This window comes from Henckelia pumila, chromosome 1 (genome assembly GCF_033568475.1).
Source record: "Henckelia pumila isolate YLH828 chromosome 1, ASM3356847v2, whole genome shotgun sequence".
Taxonomy (NCBI): Eukaryota; Viridiplantae; Streptophyta; class Magnoliopsida; order Lamiales; family Gesneriaceae; genus Henckelia; species Henckelia pumila.
Genome location: NC_133120.1, coordinates 153,136,375 through 153,153,495, shown reverse-complemented (window position 1 = coordinate 153,153,495; position 17,121 = coordinate 153,136,375). Strand labels below are relative to the sequence as shown.

The following is a 17,121-nucleotide window of genomic DNA, read 5'->3' as shown; positions in this document are numbered from 1 at the left end:
TGTAAGGAGAACATATTCATTATGTTCGTCGCAAATTGATTGCTGGAAAATGTCAAGGTGCTCTTTGGCGACGCAGGAACTTAAACGTCGCCAAAGATGCACACATTTCGCGACATTAGGAACGTACATCACTAAAGGATATTAGCATTTGGCGACATCGTCCTTGCGTCGCAAAATGAATTTTTCATTTCGATATTTTGGATATTATTGTAATTATTTGATGACGCGAAAATCTCGTCGCCAAATATATTAGACATTTGGCGATACATTTTTATATTTTTTTTCTCTATTTTGCTTTTGCTGAAAATACGAAAGCATAACAAAATATTGATTAATGTTTTTTTTCTACTAAATACAAATATCAAATAAAATAATTAAACAATTAAATATACTCAAATTTAATAGATGTGCAATTTACAATTCAACAGTCAATATTTTCCAAAAGGATAAACAACCTAGTCAAATAATGCCGTAAAACGTAATTAATCAAACACTAATTAGATAATGTTGTAAAATAAATAATGAAAAAAAACTATGTAGTCGATGTCAGAAGAGAGGGGAGTGGTGGAGGAGATCAAGTAGAAGAGCCTGTCAGTCACCGATGCCACCATCCTTGACGATTGTGCATATGACGTCTCACACGCAACGTACACTTATTTTAAATTTCGTGCTTCCGAACACTCATTGATGGTATGAGATTTGCCTATAAATACGAAGGCTCTTGAGGGCCCTAAATATACAACTCATAACAACACAAATACACCATCTACGAGAAAGTTGGAGTGTTTAGAAGCTTCAATTGGATAGGAAAGCAGAATATGGCACATAGTTAAAACAAGATATCTACGGTGACGGAAGCGGGGACGACCGATGCCGCCATACTTGACAACTGTGCATATGGCGTCTCATATTCAGAAAAGTGAGACACGCAACGTACATTTATTTTGAATCTCGTGCTTCCGAACACTCATTGATGGTACGAGATTTGCCTATTGATGGTACGTATGAGATTTGCCTATAAATACCGAGGCTCTTGAGGTCCCTAAACACACAACTCATAACGAGTGTTTTCATAACCGGACCGGTGGTCGAACCGGTCTACCTAAAAAAAGCGTTCCAACTGGTCGGACCATTTTAACCGGACGGTCGAACCGAAAAACCGTTTATATAATTGAATATAATAAATAATATATTTTGAATTTTAAAAACTCAAAAATTATATAAATAGACAAAAATATATATTTAACATAGTTTGAAAACTAAATAAATATATAAATATATTCAAAATAAAAATTATAGTTATAAATTTTTTAAATAATAAATTATTTAATTTTAAAAAAACAATAATTATTAAAATAAAATTTTAAATGAAGTAAAAATTCTAAATAATAATGCATATATATAAATAACTAAATTTAACGTTTTAAAAATAAAAAATCTTAAATTTTCAAAAAAAATAAATAAAAAAAATTCGAGATAGTTAGTGCTGAAAAGAGAAACCAAGAATGACATATCGCAACGGTTGCAATAATGCAACAAATCTTTGTTGAAGTTCACCTATAATCTGTTGCTGCTCACCTATAATCTGATTTTGCTCATCTATCGTTTGTTGCATAGCCACAATCTTTTAACCACCATTATGCTTTAAGTTGATGTTTGTGGCTCTAGCTAGGTGAAACGACCCTAACACTCTAAATAAAAATAAATATGCAGAAATTTTTTTTTTATATATACTTACTAAGTAAAAATATGTACATACATGTCCATACATATATGCACAGAATAAATAGATTTAAAAATAAATAACTTAAATAAAAATGCAACCTTTAATAAATTAAATATCTGAGTCTAACATTTAATAAAATACTGACATAAGCAAAATAAATAAAATTTGCATGCACTGAAAATATTTAAATAAGATGAGTAATAATATCCACCACTTAAAATAAATAAAAAGGTATAACACAATAAAAATATTCAAAACATGACGTAGACTCAGACAACGGTCACGGGGTTACTGCTTGTCCGCTCATAGGTCCTCGCCGCCGGTGGGTACAATATCCTCCTCTACGTACTCACCTGCACCATATCAGTGTAGTGAGCCTATAGGCCCAACATGCTAACATAACAAGGGTTTAAAATAATTTAAATCACTTTAATACTAATACATAACATATACATGAATGAGCATGTTTAAAAATATCATGAACATAACATAAACTTAAATTAAACTTGAATATCATAATAATACATAAACATTGTTGAGCAAAGTATTTTCTAACATCGAAAGGTCGTATCCATACCATACATACATTAAATACTGATCAGCGTAGTAAACCAACGTACGTGGCGGTGACGAATCACCTCTTAAATTGGCAGTAAACTGCCCTTCAATAGTTCACATATGGGGACGAATCCCCCTTAAATTGTCAAACTACTTCAACTTCCAACATAAAATTATTTTCTTTTTGCTCAACCTTAAACATTAAATCATGCATAAAAATTATTTAATGAATGCATGTACTTAAATAAAATGTGTGTCCTTCATATATATTTAATTTAATTTCATACTAACATATAAATATTAAAAATAACTTCAATGCATAAAAATAATTAAATATATATTCAGGACACATGCTATTTCTCATGGGTTGTACTGAACTGCTGGCCCTAACACTCAAGCCCAATTTCTTAAATTCTGGCTCATTAACACTGAGACTGACCCATTAACATACCTAAGCCCATTAACACATTTCTAAGCCCAATAATATTTCCTGGCCCAATAATACTCTATTCTGGCTCAATGGGCTCAAAAGCCCAAAGACTGGCCCAATAACTTCCATGGCCCCCAAGCCCATAAAAATCATTGGACGAATTTAATTAAATTTAAATAAGCTCAATAACAAATAAATTCAACCCAAAAGAATTTAAATGGAGCCCAATTAAATTTTGGGATTTAATTAGGCCCATTAAACACTTAAACTTAATAATTAACTTAAAAATAAAATACCCGAGCCCGACTAACTTAACCCAGACCCGGACCCAACTAACTTAACCCACTTACTTCCAAACCCGACCCGGACCCATAATTTGACTCCGACCCGCCTTGAAAACCCTAAACCCGTCGCCCCTCCCTTGTTTCTTCTCGGCCGCGAGCAGCAGCCACTCCTGGGATGCTGTCGGCCTGCTTCGGCTGCCCCTGGCCGGAGCGCCGCCGCCCAGACGTAGCCCACGTCTGGGCGGTTCGAACCTGGCCACTAACCCAGCCCCATGCACCCTAGAACCCTTAGTCGAACCCTCCTTCCCGTGAAACCTAATCTGCGTCTCCCATGGAACCCGTCTGATCATTGTGGTTTCCTGGGCTCCTTTGGCTCAAAACACTCAAGCCATTCGAGTCCAGGCCACCCCCACACCGCCTAGGAACCCTGACCAGCAGCCTAGACGCAACCATGGAGGAAAACATGAGCATGAACAACCAAAAACAACAATAACCGTGCGCCTTCAATCATAAAACGAACCTTTTTTCTGAAAACTTTGAAATTTCGATGCATACACAATACACACACCATAATATCTGATATAGTATGAAAAGTAGGGAAGAAAATCATGCCTTGCACCGTAGGTTGAAGAGAAGAAGGCGCGTGGAACGATTCCGGGACGACGGGGCGACGACAACTTGGCTTGGAGCTTAAAAAACGTGGCTATGGAGTCCTAGGGGGTGATGGCCGATGAAGAAGATGATGGAGATGGTGGGGTGGCGGCTGAGTGATGGTAGTGGGGTTGGGTAGGTTAGATTAATATAGGTTTTTTTTAAAAAATAAATAATTAAAATTAGTTAGATAGATAATATAATTTAATTAGATAGGTAATATACATAAAATATAAAATTTTAAACTCTTAAAAATACAAAATAATCTAATATAAAACATAAATCCCGAAATATAAAATTAAGGGAATTTTAAAGATAATAAAAAGTCATTATTTTGGCTTATTATATTGGCAACTTTAGCAATTTAAAGCGATTATGCTAGTACGCAAGCGGAAGACTTAAAGCAATTAATAATAAGTGCGGTAAATAAATGCGTAATGTAAATAAAAGGGATAAGAGATGTTTATGAAAGTTCGACGATAAATCGTCTACGTCTCCCCTTCTTGGTTAAAATCGATTAACCAAGGATCCACTAGCACTTCAACGTCTTGGCCTTGATGGCTCCAAGGATAGCCGTACAACTCAACACGATCACCGCGCCGATACAACTCGAACACTTGGCCTTAACGGCTCCAAGGATAGCCTCAACACAACACTTGGCTTCACACTCAAGTGCTTACAATGATAGCACAACACACTTGGCTTCACACTCAAGTGTTTACAATAATAGCACAACCAACTCACAAACTATTTTTACAAATACTCTCAAATATATCACACAAACACTTTGATAGTGAGAAATTTTTTGCAAAGGAGAGAAGAGATGAGTTGGGATATCTCCAAATGAACTTGGATGACCTCTATTTATAGTTGGCAAAGATTTGAATCTAATTTGAGTGCTTGGAGTGTGTGTTAAGAAGTCAAGGAGAGACAAAAAAGTGTTCGGCGCCGCTGCCATATTTTTCCCAGCACTGAGCGGATTTTGTGGCAAACTCATATCTTCCAATCTAACCGTTGGATTGATCTAAAATTTTAACTGAAGCTTTAAAACATCTAGATCTTTATTCTGAACGGTGAAGATTTGATTTGAACAAGTCAAACATTTCCAGTAATTTTCTGAAGTCACTTCATCATGTTTTCGAACCTGTTCTGTGCAACAAATTTGAAAAATTCATATCTCTTAATCCATCCGTTGGATTGATCTGAAATTTGGACAGAAGCTTTATAACATCATAATACGGAATCTGATTGGTGGAGATATGATTTGAATTTCTCAAAAATTCCCAGTTATTTTCTGAAGTCGAATCTTCATGGTTTCGTTTCTTGCAGAAGTGGGTACTATGCAGCATATATGGAAAAATTCATATCTCTCATTCTATCCGTTGGATTTCTCTCAAATTTGGACAGTACTTGTAAAACTTCTTTATCTAGATTATGACTGGTGAAGATCCGATTTGGAATCATAGAAAATTTCCAGTAATTTTCGGAAGTTGCTGCTCCATACTTTGGCTTTTTCTTGTCTTTTTCTTCATATCTCTTAACAATGTTCCATCCATTCAATGAGTAATACAAGACTTTATAAATACATGTATAGCTTCAAAATAACTTCCAATAATTTATTTTTCAATAAATCTAATCTGCAAAATCTCACTTTAAATGGTTAGTAACAATTAACCGAGTTTTGTAATCATCAAAACATAATATTATGAGACTTGTTAATGCATTAAAAACATTAATCTCATAACACGAGATTTGTATGCGTTTAAGGCGTAACAAAGCTCCCTACTCGGATCGAGCTAGGGACTCTTTGGATGATGAAGCTTTAAGGTTGTGATTGGATTGAGGTATTTGGATTTGTCTGAGAATTTCAAATCCGTGGTTTTTCAAATTCATTGATTTGAATCTTTTTCTTCTTAAATCTCTTTCTTGGTGGATGAACATAAAACTTTAAAATTGATGCGTCCTTGTGCTGATCGAACACAGCAGATACAGAAACTCCATCGAACAATCGGTCATGCCATTCCCACAACCCCCTGTGGCTTATCTTCTGCACCAAATTAATCGGTACAAAATTGATTTTGGCCACGGTTTTGCCCTCGAACAAACTATTCAAAAACCTGAAAACCATGAACAAGACAAGGGCCACGACCGTGCCCGATTTGAACTTGAAAAAGGACTAATCGCGGCTCGATTCCTTCAACAACATCTCAACCCGATCAATTTTCTTGGTTCTGGACAACTTTTTTACAATATTGGAGAAGACCGTAGTGGCGTCGAATGTCTTCATGGTCTCGAGTTTCTTGGACGCATTGTCGATAGTGGATTTGAGGGATTTGTAGGAGGAAGTACAGTAGATGAGTAGCCACGAGATGACTTCGCAAACCCGTGCGATGCAGGGGAATTCCCAACCACCGTGAGGCTCAGAGTATCTGAATCTTGAAGAAATCGAAGTGGAGAAGATTTCAAATCAGCAGCTATGGCTAAGGATTTAAATCCGCTGAAAACTAGGGTAATATATCCATGGCACAAATCAATTGATTTGAGATTTCAAATCTATGGGTCACTCAATCAGTTGGAGTGGATTTGGGCTGTGGATTTGAAATCCAAATCAGCCCAAATCCACCCATCCAAGCAGGGCCTAAAGGTACAAGTTACCCTTAGTTACATTCATGGTTTGGTTTGATCAGTTGCTAATTAACTTTATTATAATGCACTTTTCAAGCTTATTTTAAGCTGGTTTTTACTGTGAAATGCAATAATCCATCATTATTGGTTACTTACTTCTTTCCAGCTTCTATATAATTATTGCATGAGCAGCATGCCTTCCAACAAACTTTTATTGAATGATATTAATGTTCTAGCTAGCTAGCATATCATGATTTACCATTTCTTAGAGGTCTAAGGTTGAATGGATTAATGGTCAATTTACCGTTCTGTTTCTTGACTCTTAGCTGGTCTAATTACATTTCCATCAGGTTTTTGTTCGTTCGGAAAGAGACAACAAGCTCTTTTTTTTCGGAAAGAGACAATAAGCTCTTTTAAATCTTTATTTTTTGAAGATCCCTTTGGCAGATATTTTTTGAGAATCAACCACTTTAGCATTAAACATGGGCAAAGTCCACAAGTATAGATTTCCTCAATTGCTCGCATATCTCTTAGTTTTCTTCTTTAATTTTCCAGGGTCTTGTTCAGCTTCGGTTATGTATTCGAAAGTACTAATTTTTTTAAGCTAAAACCGAAAAACCAAAAAATAATTATTTTTTTAATGATGACAAGCACATGATCTAAAAATATTGTAACGATTAACCAATACATTCACGTACATACGCTTTAACAAAATTATGATGTTAATTGGGACTTATCATTATATTCGTTGTGAATGAAAATCGGAGTTGTCACGTTTTGGAGGTGCGTGGGAATATCCTACATTGAATTGTAAAAAAAAAAAAGTGAACATATGTGTTACTATATTCTATGAGAGTGTAAGATTGGTCAGTCAAGCAGTTCTCTCTAGCGCACGCCTGCACTGGGGTTGCAATATTCAAAATTTATTTTCGAAAAGTCATCTTCCAAATGGATAAAATAATTTAGTTCCAAAAAGACATCCGAAAACTCACCTTCATGCAGATGGACGTAGATCCTTCTGGATTAGGCTTTTCACCTAGCCGAAGCTATTGGTGCTTCATCTATCCAACTTTTGGCTTTTCAGATGGTCATGCCTATGACTGTCTGCGTGGATCTCAACTCCCAAGTGCCTATATATATAGAGCTCGTCGCGAGTCCCACAGACACACCACAAATCCTTGTACTTTTTTCATCTGAGATGAGATGAGATGAGATGAGATGAGATGCTATGCTGCATCGGGTGTGATTGGGCACCCGGGCCCACAGATGCTGCACCGGGTGAGGTCACCATGTGTTACTGTGTAGCATAGCCCGAACGTTCGTATACTGCAATTGTGACAACTATCTACAGTATATTTGTATCTACGCAACTTCGCTAATAATCCTTAATTGTTTTATCGTTCGTGCACTGCAATTGTGACAATTATCTACAGTATATTTTGTATCTACGCAACTTCACTAACATTATTTTATCATATGAATGATAATTGATATTATAGAGTTGTATCAATATTTTCCAATAAAAAATATAATCTAATTAAATTTGTAAGGTATCGACAGGACATTATACAAAAACTTATGTAGGCTGATGTTGTTCTATGATGTTGGCAACATCGAAGGGCAACACCTTATGAAACTTAACAAGTTCGAATGGAAACAAATAAGTTCAATCGGTGACAAATAATTACTTATAACTACGCAGCGGAAATAATAAAACAATAAACACAAAAGTTATTGTCGCAAGTGCTTGCCTTATGGCAAAAATGATTACTAGGAGGACTAAGTAATGTTCAATTATAACGAAAAATCAATCTTAGTAAACCTATCAAAGTTAGATCTTTCAACACTTTAAGAAATTATAACAACACTCTAAATTCAATCCTAGATTGAAAAACGAAAACTATAGAGTGTAAAATAAAAATTAAATATCTCACAAAATGAAATATTAAAACTATACCCTAAAAACTATAATATGAATATAAAAAAAATCAGAGGGTGAGAAACAGAAACAAAGGAAAAATCCAAAAATATCTTCAATAAGCAGTGACTACTGCCTCTCTGTTTTTGCACGCTTTAATTTGCATCTTGATATAAACTGATTTGTTTCCTTTTGATAAATCCTTTGAAAACAATTTTTTGTTAGTATAAAACTCTTTAAATAAAATATATCATAAAACTTAATAAAATATAAAAATCTATATAATTAAGGATAAAAAAAGTTAAAAAAAGACAAAACTTGTATTTATAATTTAATTTAAAAATAAGCATGATCAAATCATATATCAATATTACTTAAATAAAATATTATCTTCTAATTAAAAATAATATCGAATACAAGAAAAGCAAAACATATAGAAAAATATCAATTAAAAAGAAAACAATTAAATAGAATTTATGTAAGACATATTTTCCTTTAAAAATTTATGAAAATAATTTCTGTATATTTTCAGCTTAAAGTGGGACCGATAGAGCAACCATCAAGCAAAGTGCTAAAGAACAAAGAAAGCGTTACACAGCCGAAATAGACGTCTGAGATTCATCTCTGAATTTCTGCGCGCCTGTTTGATTTTGGTATCATTTATTAATTGCATTGCCCAATAGCCCAATACCCTTCAAGAAATCAAACACCCTCTCTTCTTCTTCTGCTGAATACCGCCTCTCGAACTTCTGGCGTCTTTGTGACTTCTCTCGTAAAGAAAAGGAAGAATGGCTAGGAAAAGGAAGGCTGGAGATGGCGGAAAAATGGCTGATAAGGTATGCAATATTGCAGTAAACACACGCACACGTTTATCTGAAGATTTGTGGGTGTGTGTTGCTTTTGTTTGGTAACGTTTCTTGGAATGTCACCTGCCCCCTTGTAAATGCATTGTCGCGATGTCATGCAAAATTCTTGAAAACCGTACCCTACCTTTTGCTATGAATCTTGAAATATTCCCGTGAAGAAGAAAGATTATTTGTTTGTTCTTGAACAAAGGGAAGTGGGGTTTGATTGTGTGGATACCTTTTCGTATCTTGGGAGCTAAACCTTTATTTATGTTTTATCTGATTGACAATATTCATCGCCGTCGTCTGAAATGTGGGGGGAAAAAAGAGAGAAGTAGGAAGGTGAGTGCGTTTCCTGTAAACTCTCTGCTCTTCTACTTTTGGGACTAAAGATATTATGTTGAAGTCCCACTCCAAGGCTTTAGCACTGGATGTATGATTCTAGGTATCTATGATTCAGTTTTAAATTTGCATTCCAAATGAATAACAGCAGACTATCTGTTTAAATTCGGGATCGAAAGGGTCGAGGTTCACAGCAATGAATATTTCCCCACTACATTTGTAGAGGCCCTTTCGATTTCGTATTTAAAATTTTATAGCTTTCTGAAGTTTTCTCCATGGTCGGAAGTGTCATTCTTGGTAGCCTAGTTGTAGTAACGCTAGGCACAAAATCTAAGGTTGTCTGTTTGATTGGTGGTTATGCTTATTTTGTTTCTTTTATGCGCAATCGGTGGTGTTCATGATCATCTTCCTTGAGTTGGCTATTATTTCAATCGATGTACTGTTTCTTGAACTAAATCAATATACTTTATTTGTTTGAGACATTAGGAGATGAAGTTTAGTGTTTTTCTTGAAGATATTAGAGTGCCTTATTGTGTTCTTCACGTTTATTCATGTGTGTGTTTTTATGCTTCTTCATCAGTACACAATGAACTTCTGTTTAGCATATTATTACCTATTCTCAATGTGCTACTTTACACTTTCTGAGAGTTGACACTGCAAACGACAGGGCAAAGCTGCCACTTCGGAGAAATCAAAAGGCGAGGAAAAAGCATACACTGAAACTGCTCAAACTGTCTTGGAGTCCAAGGATGTCGAGAACAACATGCATTCACCCTCTAAGGACCTGTCACCTGAGCATGTAAGTCACATTGAACACATTGTGGAGAGTGAAATCCTTGTTGAGAAAGAAAAGGTAGAACCGAACAGTTGTCAGCAAGTTGGTATTGTACCTAGCTTGGATGAGAAAAACATGGAACAGAAGGTGACTATCTTGTAACATTTTAGAGTAATTGATGGACTCAAGTCCGAGGTGTCGTTTCATAATCAGTATCGATGTTGATAACTTATTCAATGACTATGATGACTATAATAAGCAGGTTTGCGGGACAACTAATGCTGAACCTTCTTCTGAACTCAATTACAAAAGCATGTACTACAGATCGGAAAAAAGGGTGATGACATTTTCTTGCATGTTGTTTTTGTCTATGATTTTTTTTTTCTTCAATATAATGGCCGTTTTGGAGCAGATTGAGCAGTTGATGGCGGAAAATTGTCATCTTTCCATGAAGTTGGAATTTGCTAATGGAAAAATTGAGGCGGTAAGTTTGAAATGACCTTTATCATAAACATACTGCATTTTGATTGATTTGAGTCTTCTTGCTTTACATCATCGAGTATTCTATACGTATTCAAATGGAACAACAGTGTGCTTTTAATGTGGTTCCTTCATGTTGTGGAATTAATCCTGTGTGTTTTATCTACTTGTAACTGGTACCAGTATGAGAAGGTGAATGATGCTATCGGTACGGCCAAGGATGTGCTTCTAATTGACTCCATAAGGGGTAAAACTCAGGAAAATGCAACTGGAAATGGCGACTCTGCTCCAGATGCAGATAATCGCAAGGCATCTCCGGACAAGAACGATTCTAAGGATGCTTCAAATGTTGCTAATAGGCAAAAGAGAGTTACTCGGCCGAGGAAGAAATAATGCTGAAAAGATGTCACCTATTCTTGATATGATGCCGTCCAGCTCTGGGAATTATGAATGAATAAATAAAAAGATATACAGTAAGCAAAAGACAATGTTTGAGAGATTTTACTGTATTCTTTTTTTAATTGGTGAAATGTTGAATCTTGAAGATATTTGGTCCAAGTTGTGTTGAGAAAATTGATGATTAACTAGGAAAATTCACCACCTTCTGTGTGAAGATTGATCACGAGGCTTCTGATTCTCAAAAAGTGTACATGTTATGGCAGAATGCTCCTGTAGGGCTAATCTGTTTATATTATAAACTGAGTTAGACATTAGGTCTTGATGATCCTTCTGTTATGACTAGAAGGTGATTTAAATCACAATTCCCTGTCAAAAATAAAACATTTCCATTCAAGTATGAACTAAAAATAAATTTGAATTAATATATTCAAAATCATGGATATCAAATCCATAATATGAATTTCATTTTATTTGTTTGAACAAATTTTAGTTGAAATGAATTTTAAAGTTATATCCAATCACCTTTGAGTAATTTTAGTAGTAATTATGATGAATTTTCACACAAATATAATTCGAAAACGAAGTTTAAAATATCTCTCCCTTTTTCCCCCAATAGTTACTAAACAAGAAGTTGGTGAATGAATCCTCAGAAAATGTAACACATGAAGGAACTTGGACATGCAGCCCCTCTAGCTTTATATACAGCACATATCAAGACAAATACAGCATCGACTCTCGTCACTTCCATAAAGATTCAACTTCATGCTTGCAGTTCGTAAAAAAGTCTGCCGCATTTGGCGTGACTGCAGGATTTCTGGAGAAAACGTTAGGTGCATGATGCACTAGTCATCATATCGAGCATTTCATGCCAAGGCCGTTGCAGGTTAAAATGAGGCTCTTGTAACGATTGAGGTAATCCTGCAGTCAACAAAATAACAAGTTGTGGACCATGACTTTAAAAGAGAATAAATGATAAATACACCATAGACTATAGAGGTCATTGTAAAGGAGTAGGACTCTTACAATGATGTTGCTATCGTAGGCATAAAGCATCCCTTTCTTGTCATATTCACGTCGTTTTACTGGATCAATCAAAACTGGAAAAGATAGAAGAATTCCGATGTCAATACTGGTCAAACTCACATAAAAGAACAGCTAACAAAACGGTTACCAGTGGCTGAACAAGCTGTGCAACAATGGACCCTAATCTAAGGCATCAGCTGGCTATATTGTATGTCATGGTATGTGAAAATACGGCAGACCTTTCTCTGGGGCGCTAAGTTTCTAGGTGACTTAGTAAAATTATCGTTTGAGACAGAAAGAATTGGAGCATGATTATTGACAGTTTTTCATGTATTTACCACCTTGTAGGCCGTTTATAAAACGAGCTAAACTCAAAGCTTATGATTTAATAATTTATGCATTGGTGACTAAATCCATTCATTTTTACCGTCACCTAAGCCTCATTATTTCTTAATCCATCCGTTGAGGTTTCAACCAAATGTACATCCATCACATACTAATCACCACAGCCTTCAGCATGTGTGATCAATTATTACAATATAATAGACCTAAATGTATCCATTAGTTGTTGCCATCCATACCCATAAATCAGATGGTTTTGGTCGAGGTTGCATGTTCTAATATGAAAGCAACAAAAGTCGGAGGCACATGTAAAGAGTCAAACCAGTCCTCCGAGTTAAATTCCAAGTAACATCAAGCTGAGAAATTCATACCACCTAGCTTAAGAAAGCAATAAAAGATCACATTTACATCAAAGTCTCCAAAAGGTCACTCATTAGGTACCCTAAAAAGCACTATTGGCGAACACAACTAAGGTAATGTTTGGGATAGTTTCTAAGAATCACTTCTCGGCTTTTCATTCACAAAATTTCACTCCAAACACTGCTTAAACTACAAGCCTCCTAATCTACAGCCAACAACCAGCTAACAATCGACAAATTGCATATCCTTCACGAAAATAAAAAACAGAGAATATCATTCGACCTGGCCACTTCCACTAAAGCTTACCGTCAAGTTCTCTAAACCGCAACCTTTCCATCCGCGAAATTCTATAGTATTGAACTATTACGAACGTAATAATCCCCAATTTCGTAATCAAATTGTTACAAGCATGTCATTTAAATTGCCAAAGAATTGATAACCAATCTAAAACATGCTGAGTAAAACAACTTTAAGCCTATAGAAAACAAACATTCGCAGCATTGGGTGGAAAAATGGGAAAGGCACATTATACCCTGATAAGCCACGTTGATTTCTTGAAACCTGGAAGTCGCGCTGTCCTCATTCTTCTTTTTATCTGGATGCCATTTCTGGTAGCAAACAAGAACCCCAAAATGTTAACATTAAACTAAAACAGCAAATTAACCAAAAACCCTGGAAAAAACAAAGTTAAAAAAAAAAAAACCAAGATAGATAATCAATGTACCAAAGCTAAGCGAATATAATTGGAACGAATCACTTCTTCAGTAGCATCATAATCTACTTCTAGAATTTTATAATAATCCTACACGTTCCCAAATTAAAAACCAAATTAACCATCAACAAGAAGCACAAGGAAAATCAATTATTCTTTTTTTTTTCGAACAAAAAAAGAAAAAAAATTCAATACTTTAGGCTTGGATAACACGGAGAAGAAATCGTGGTCGAGGTGAGAATCGTGGTCGGATTCCTCGTCTCGAGGGTCTTGGAATCTGTACCACTCTTCCCACATCATTTTTCTACAGTCGAACTCAACTCAGCAAGATTTTCGCTGTTCTTTGTCCGCTGAAATCTAGTCTAGCAAAAGAAACCCAGAAGGAATACGGAATTTGGAACGAAAGAGAAATCCGCAACTGCAGCAGGAGACAATATGGGGAGTGAAGAAGATAATAATAAAGCTACATCATCCATGGATAATTCTTGTTTAAAAATTTATGAAACGTTTTCATAAAACCAGCTATCATGTTAATATTAATATGGATAAATTCTTTTAATTTTGTTACTTAAGAAAATATACATGTCCGTGGGATAAAATTTATTTGGATTTTGTGAAGCCATCAAGGGTTTTAAAAAAAAATTTATTTGCTTCACTCTGTTTTATATTTTCTATATATTATATGCATATATATATGTGCTATAATTGTTCTTTAAATATAATCATATATATTTATTAGCAACAAATACAAAATAAAAGTATGACAAAAGATTTCAATTCTTGACTTGAGCCACACATGTATAATGACATATTATTATATCACATAGAAAGCAAAAACAGCAACAATCAAAATGCAACTGTAAACTAAAAAAAATTCCAAAACTTGTTGATCTTATTGGCTTTTCCAAGCACATAATAGCAATGAAAAACCAGAAGCCATACTAGTTTTATGATTTGGATCACCACTTGTAAACAAGAACACCGCATTACCAACAACACTTTGATACAACCAGCTATGTACATCCCAATACACTTGGATCAAAACTCCATCCACCGTCATCGTGTCGTTTCCCCTGAAGTTCCATTTCAGCCGCGCTACTCGCATCACCGTCTTGTCGTCTATGTATATCGCCATGCAATGATCATCATCATAAGTAGTATCATATTCAATCCTTACATCATGCACATCTCCCTCGTCACAAAATCGTGCCTTTGAATTATACAGTCTCTTCCCGAATACGTGCTCCTTCTTCGCCACGAATATGGCTCTAGAAGGGGTCGGACTTGGACTTGAATTATAGATATCTATCTTCTTGTAGGCCTCGTTGGTCAAGTCTCCGAGGAGCAAGCGTAGCTCTTGGTTCACAAGAATGGCGAGATAGAATCCTTGTAAAGGTTCAGGCCCCGGACCGAACTTAGCAGACGACAAATCCCAGAAAATATGGAGGGATGCGGAATGGGATACCAAGTTTTTGTGGCCTTTTCTCTTGGAAAACAGCCATGTTTTGATGTCAGCTCTGCAGAGGGATTGTTTGGTGGGATTTTGGATTCCGACAGTGAGTCCTAATTGGCCCATCAAATGCTTGATCCATGTGACGGTGATGAAGCCTGAAACCGATTTAGACTGGTACTGGTACACACACGTCACCAGATTTTGAGCTCCGGATTTGGCTGTTTGTGTGCTTGATGCAATTTGGATGACACTTTCACCAAAACAAGATGGGAAATCTTTCATTTTGTGATCTTTTCGTGGAGTACTGATTCATTTGCTGTTATATATATATATATGTGTGTGTGTTTCTTGAATTGAGAGAATCTAGCTAGCTAGCTTCAATGTATAAGGAGGTGATCATTTATTTGAATTGGGACAACAAACTAAACATAAAACATGCAAGAGCTCAACTCAAATGCTAGCTACTGCTGAAAAAATGGAATGACATATAAATAACAAGATTGGAATTAAAAAGAGGCGATTTGTTTTGGGAAAGTGGAGAAAGCTGAGACATAAAAAGGCCAAGAAATGTGTTAAAGAGAGAAAGAAAGGCAAATGGCCAATAATAATATAAGGGCGCCATTGCATTCGCTGGACGATTGCCAGCTATGTAGTGATTGATACGTACCGTGTGGCTGGCGTCAACTCCAAATTATTCAGCATTTTTGGTTATTTAATATTGATGAAACATTCTCCATACATATTTGATTTTAAATTTTTTTTTTAAATTTTATCATTAAAAAAGTGGAGTGTACGTGAATTAATGCTATAAATTAAATTGGCTACGTACGTTTGGTATTCAACCAATTTGGAAAGACGTCACTTGATCAATCTATATACTGATATTTGTTATGAGAATCTCCATAATCACTTATTTTTAGAGCTTATAAACACTACATTGGGTTGCTTATTATAAACAAAAAAACTCATAAGAGGAAGTTTTGCGGACCAATTTTGTGAAACGGGTCTCTTATTTGGATCATCAATGAAAAATTATTAGTTTTTATGTAAAAAAATATTTATTTTTTATTATAAATATGAACATAATTGACGGAAAAAACCTGGTCATAGATAAAAACCCAACTGACTTTGAGAAAGACAAAGAAAAAGTTGTCATAATCCATAATGTTTCTAGCTCTGTGTCTTGTTTTGTATTAATTTTTATGTCAAAATTATTATTATTTTATTAAAATATGAGTATGGTTGATCAATTTCAATAATAAAAATTCGTGAGATCGTTTCACAAAATACGTGTTATTTCATAAAAACCCAACTCGCTGAGAAAGACAAAGAAACAGTTGCCATAATCCATACGATTTCTAGCACTGTGTCTTGTCTTGTCCATATTATTAATTTATTTGTCCCCCTAATTAATTGGAAAAATTAAATTAAATTAAGATTGAGGTAATTAAATAATATTCATGGACACAATGATAAAATGTGTGGGTAGGCATATTAATTTCGAATAATGTTAAATCGTATATATGTTGGGCTCGCCCACATAACATGTGGTAGGCACGGGCACAGTGGTATTGACATGCATGCAACATAAAACATATCACGTGCTTGCTATTTATTTTTATTCCACAAATTCTGAATTATATATTATACTTGTCATATTGTCTGTGTTCAAGTTGAATTGAAACATGCATCAAATACCACATTTTCTCTTAATGATATACATTCGTGAAATCGTATTGTAAAATATTAACTTATATACAAAAAAAAAAAAAAAAAATCATAGCAAATACTCTTTTTTTCTCGTTTTTCGCACTATCCGATGTCCTTAATTTTGGCTTATTTAGTCATTTCCAAAAATAATATATTATATTATATATATCTTCAAAAAACTCAACTTAATTTTTAAAGCTCAAAGTATTTCCCAAACATATAGTTGGCATGATTTTGCCGATGCAGTTGAAGTCAACCCAAAATAAAATTCCAATAATTTATTTATTTATGCACAAAATAATTTCGCCTAAAACATAAATAAATTAATAATAAACAATATAAAAAACCCGGGTTTTTTTCGAACGATGCTCTAATTAATTGGGCTTTAAATCCTAGCTACTACTCGGAGGTGAGCCCAAACTGATCGGCTGTTGTCCGTATTAAGCCCAGCTGAAATTTTGGGTTGTCGCAGGCCCACTTCATCTAGG

The 17,121-nt window shown here is 35.0% G+C and overlaps 3 protein-coding genes and 1 pseudogene across 5 annotated transcripts; 1 reads left to right on the top strand and 3 right to left on the bottom strand.

Moving 5' to 3' along the window:
- Positions 1-5,596: 5,596 nt before the first annotated feature.
- Positions 5,597-6,320, bottom strand: LOC140874237 (uncharacterized; annotated as a pseudogene).
- Positions 6,321-8,781: 2,461 nt separating this feature from the next.
- On the top strand, positions 8,782-11,252 carry LOC140876264 (uncharacterized). Of its 2 annotated transcripts, none has more exons than XM_073280182.1 (5): positions 8,782-9,028; positions 10,047-10,301; positions 10,417-10,491; positions 10,567-10,638; positions 10,818-11,252. In XM_073280182.1, the coding sequence occupies exons 1-5, from the start codon at positions 8,981-8,983 to the stop codon at positions 11,025-11,027; spliced, it is 660 nt and encodes a 219-aa protein (XP_073136283.1). In that variant the 5' UTR covers positions 8,782-8,980; the 3' UTR covers positions 11,028-11,252. The 2 variants fall into 2 exon arrangements, with proteins under 2 accessions (XP_073136283.1, XP_073136282.1); XM_073280181.1 differs by having other exon boundaries at positions 10,414-10,491.
- A 322-nt stretch (positions 11,253-11,574) lies between these two features.
- Positions 11,575-14,063, bottom strand: LOC140875546 (uncharacterized). Of its 2 annotated transcripts, XM_073279259.1 has the most exons (5): positions 13,666-14,063; positions 13,483-13,560; positions 13,291-13,366; positions 12,057-12,130; positions 11,575-11,951 (listed from the first exon to the last, which is right to left on the bottom strand). In XM_073279259.1, the coding sequence occupies exons 1-5, from the start codon at positions 13,768-13,770 to the stop codon at positions 11,883-11,885; spliced, it is 402 nt and encodes a 133-aa protein (XP_073135360.1). In that variant the 5' UTR covers positions 13,771-14,063; the 3' UTR covers positions 11,575-11,882. The 2 variants fall into 2 exon arrangements, with proteins under 2 accessions (XP_073135360.1, XP_073135361.1); XM_073279260.1 differs by lacking the exon at positions 13,483-13,560 and having other exon boundaries at positions 11,577-11,951; positions 13,666-14,052.
- Positions 14,064-14,362: 299 nt separating this feature from the next.
- LOC140874236 (uncharacterized) lies at positions 14,363-15,205 on the bottom strand. Its single transcript, XM_073277518.1, has one exon. It carries the CDS (start codon positions 15,203-15,205, stop codon positions 14,363-14,365), a length of 843 nt encoding a protein of 280 aa, XP_073133619.1.
- Between the last annotated feature and the right edge of the window lie 1,916 nt (positions 15,206-17,121).

Bases quoted from the DNA above. Each gene is read 5' to 3' on its own strand.
- LOC140876264 (XM_073280181.1), top strand. From the start codon at position 8,981: ATGGCTAGGAAAAGGAAGGCTGGAGATGGCGGAAAAATGGCTGATAAG. The intron at 10,302-10,413 runs GTGACTATCTTG...GACTATAATAAG, and splicing joins AGAAAAACATGGAACAGAAG to CAGGTTTGCGGGACAACTAA. The intron at 10,492-10,566 runs GTGATGACATTT...GTTTTGGAGCAG, and splicing joins ACTACAGATCGGAAAAAAGG to ATTGAGCAGTTGATGGCGGA.
- LOC140875546 (XM_073279259.1), bottom strand. From the start codon at position 13,770: ATGATGTGGGAAGAGTGGTACAGATTCCAAGACCCTCGAGACGAGGAA. The intron at 13,561-13,665 runs GTATTGAATTTT...GGGAACGTGTAG, and splicing joins CCGTGTTATCCAAGCCTAAA to GATTATTATAAAATTCTAGA. The intron at 13,367-13,482 runs GTACATTGATTA...GTTTGCTACCAG, and splicing joins ATTATATTCGCTTAGCTTTG to AAATGGCATCCAGATAAAAA.
- LOC140874236 (XM_073277518.1), bottom strand. From the start codon at position 15,205: ATGAAAGATTTCCCATCTTGTTTTGGTGAAAGTGTCATCCAAATTGCA.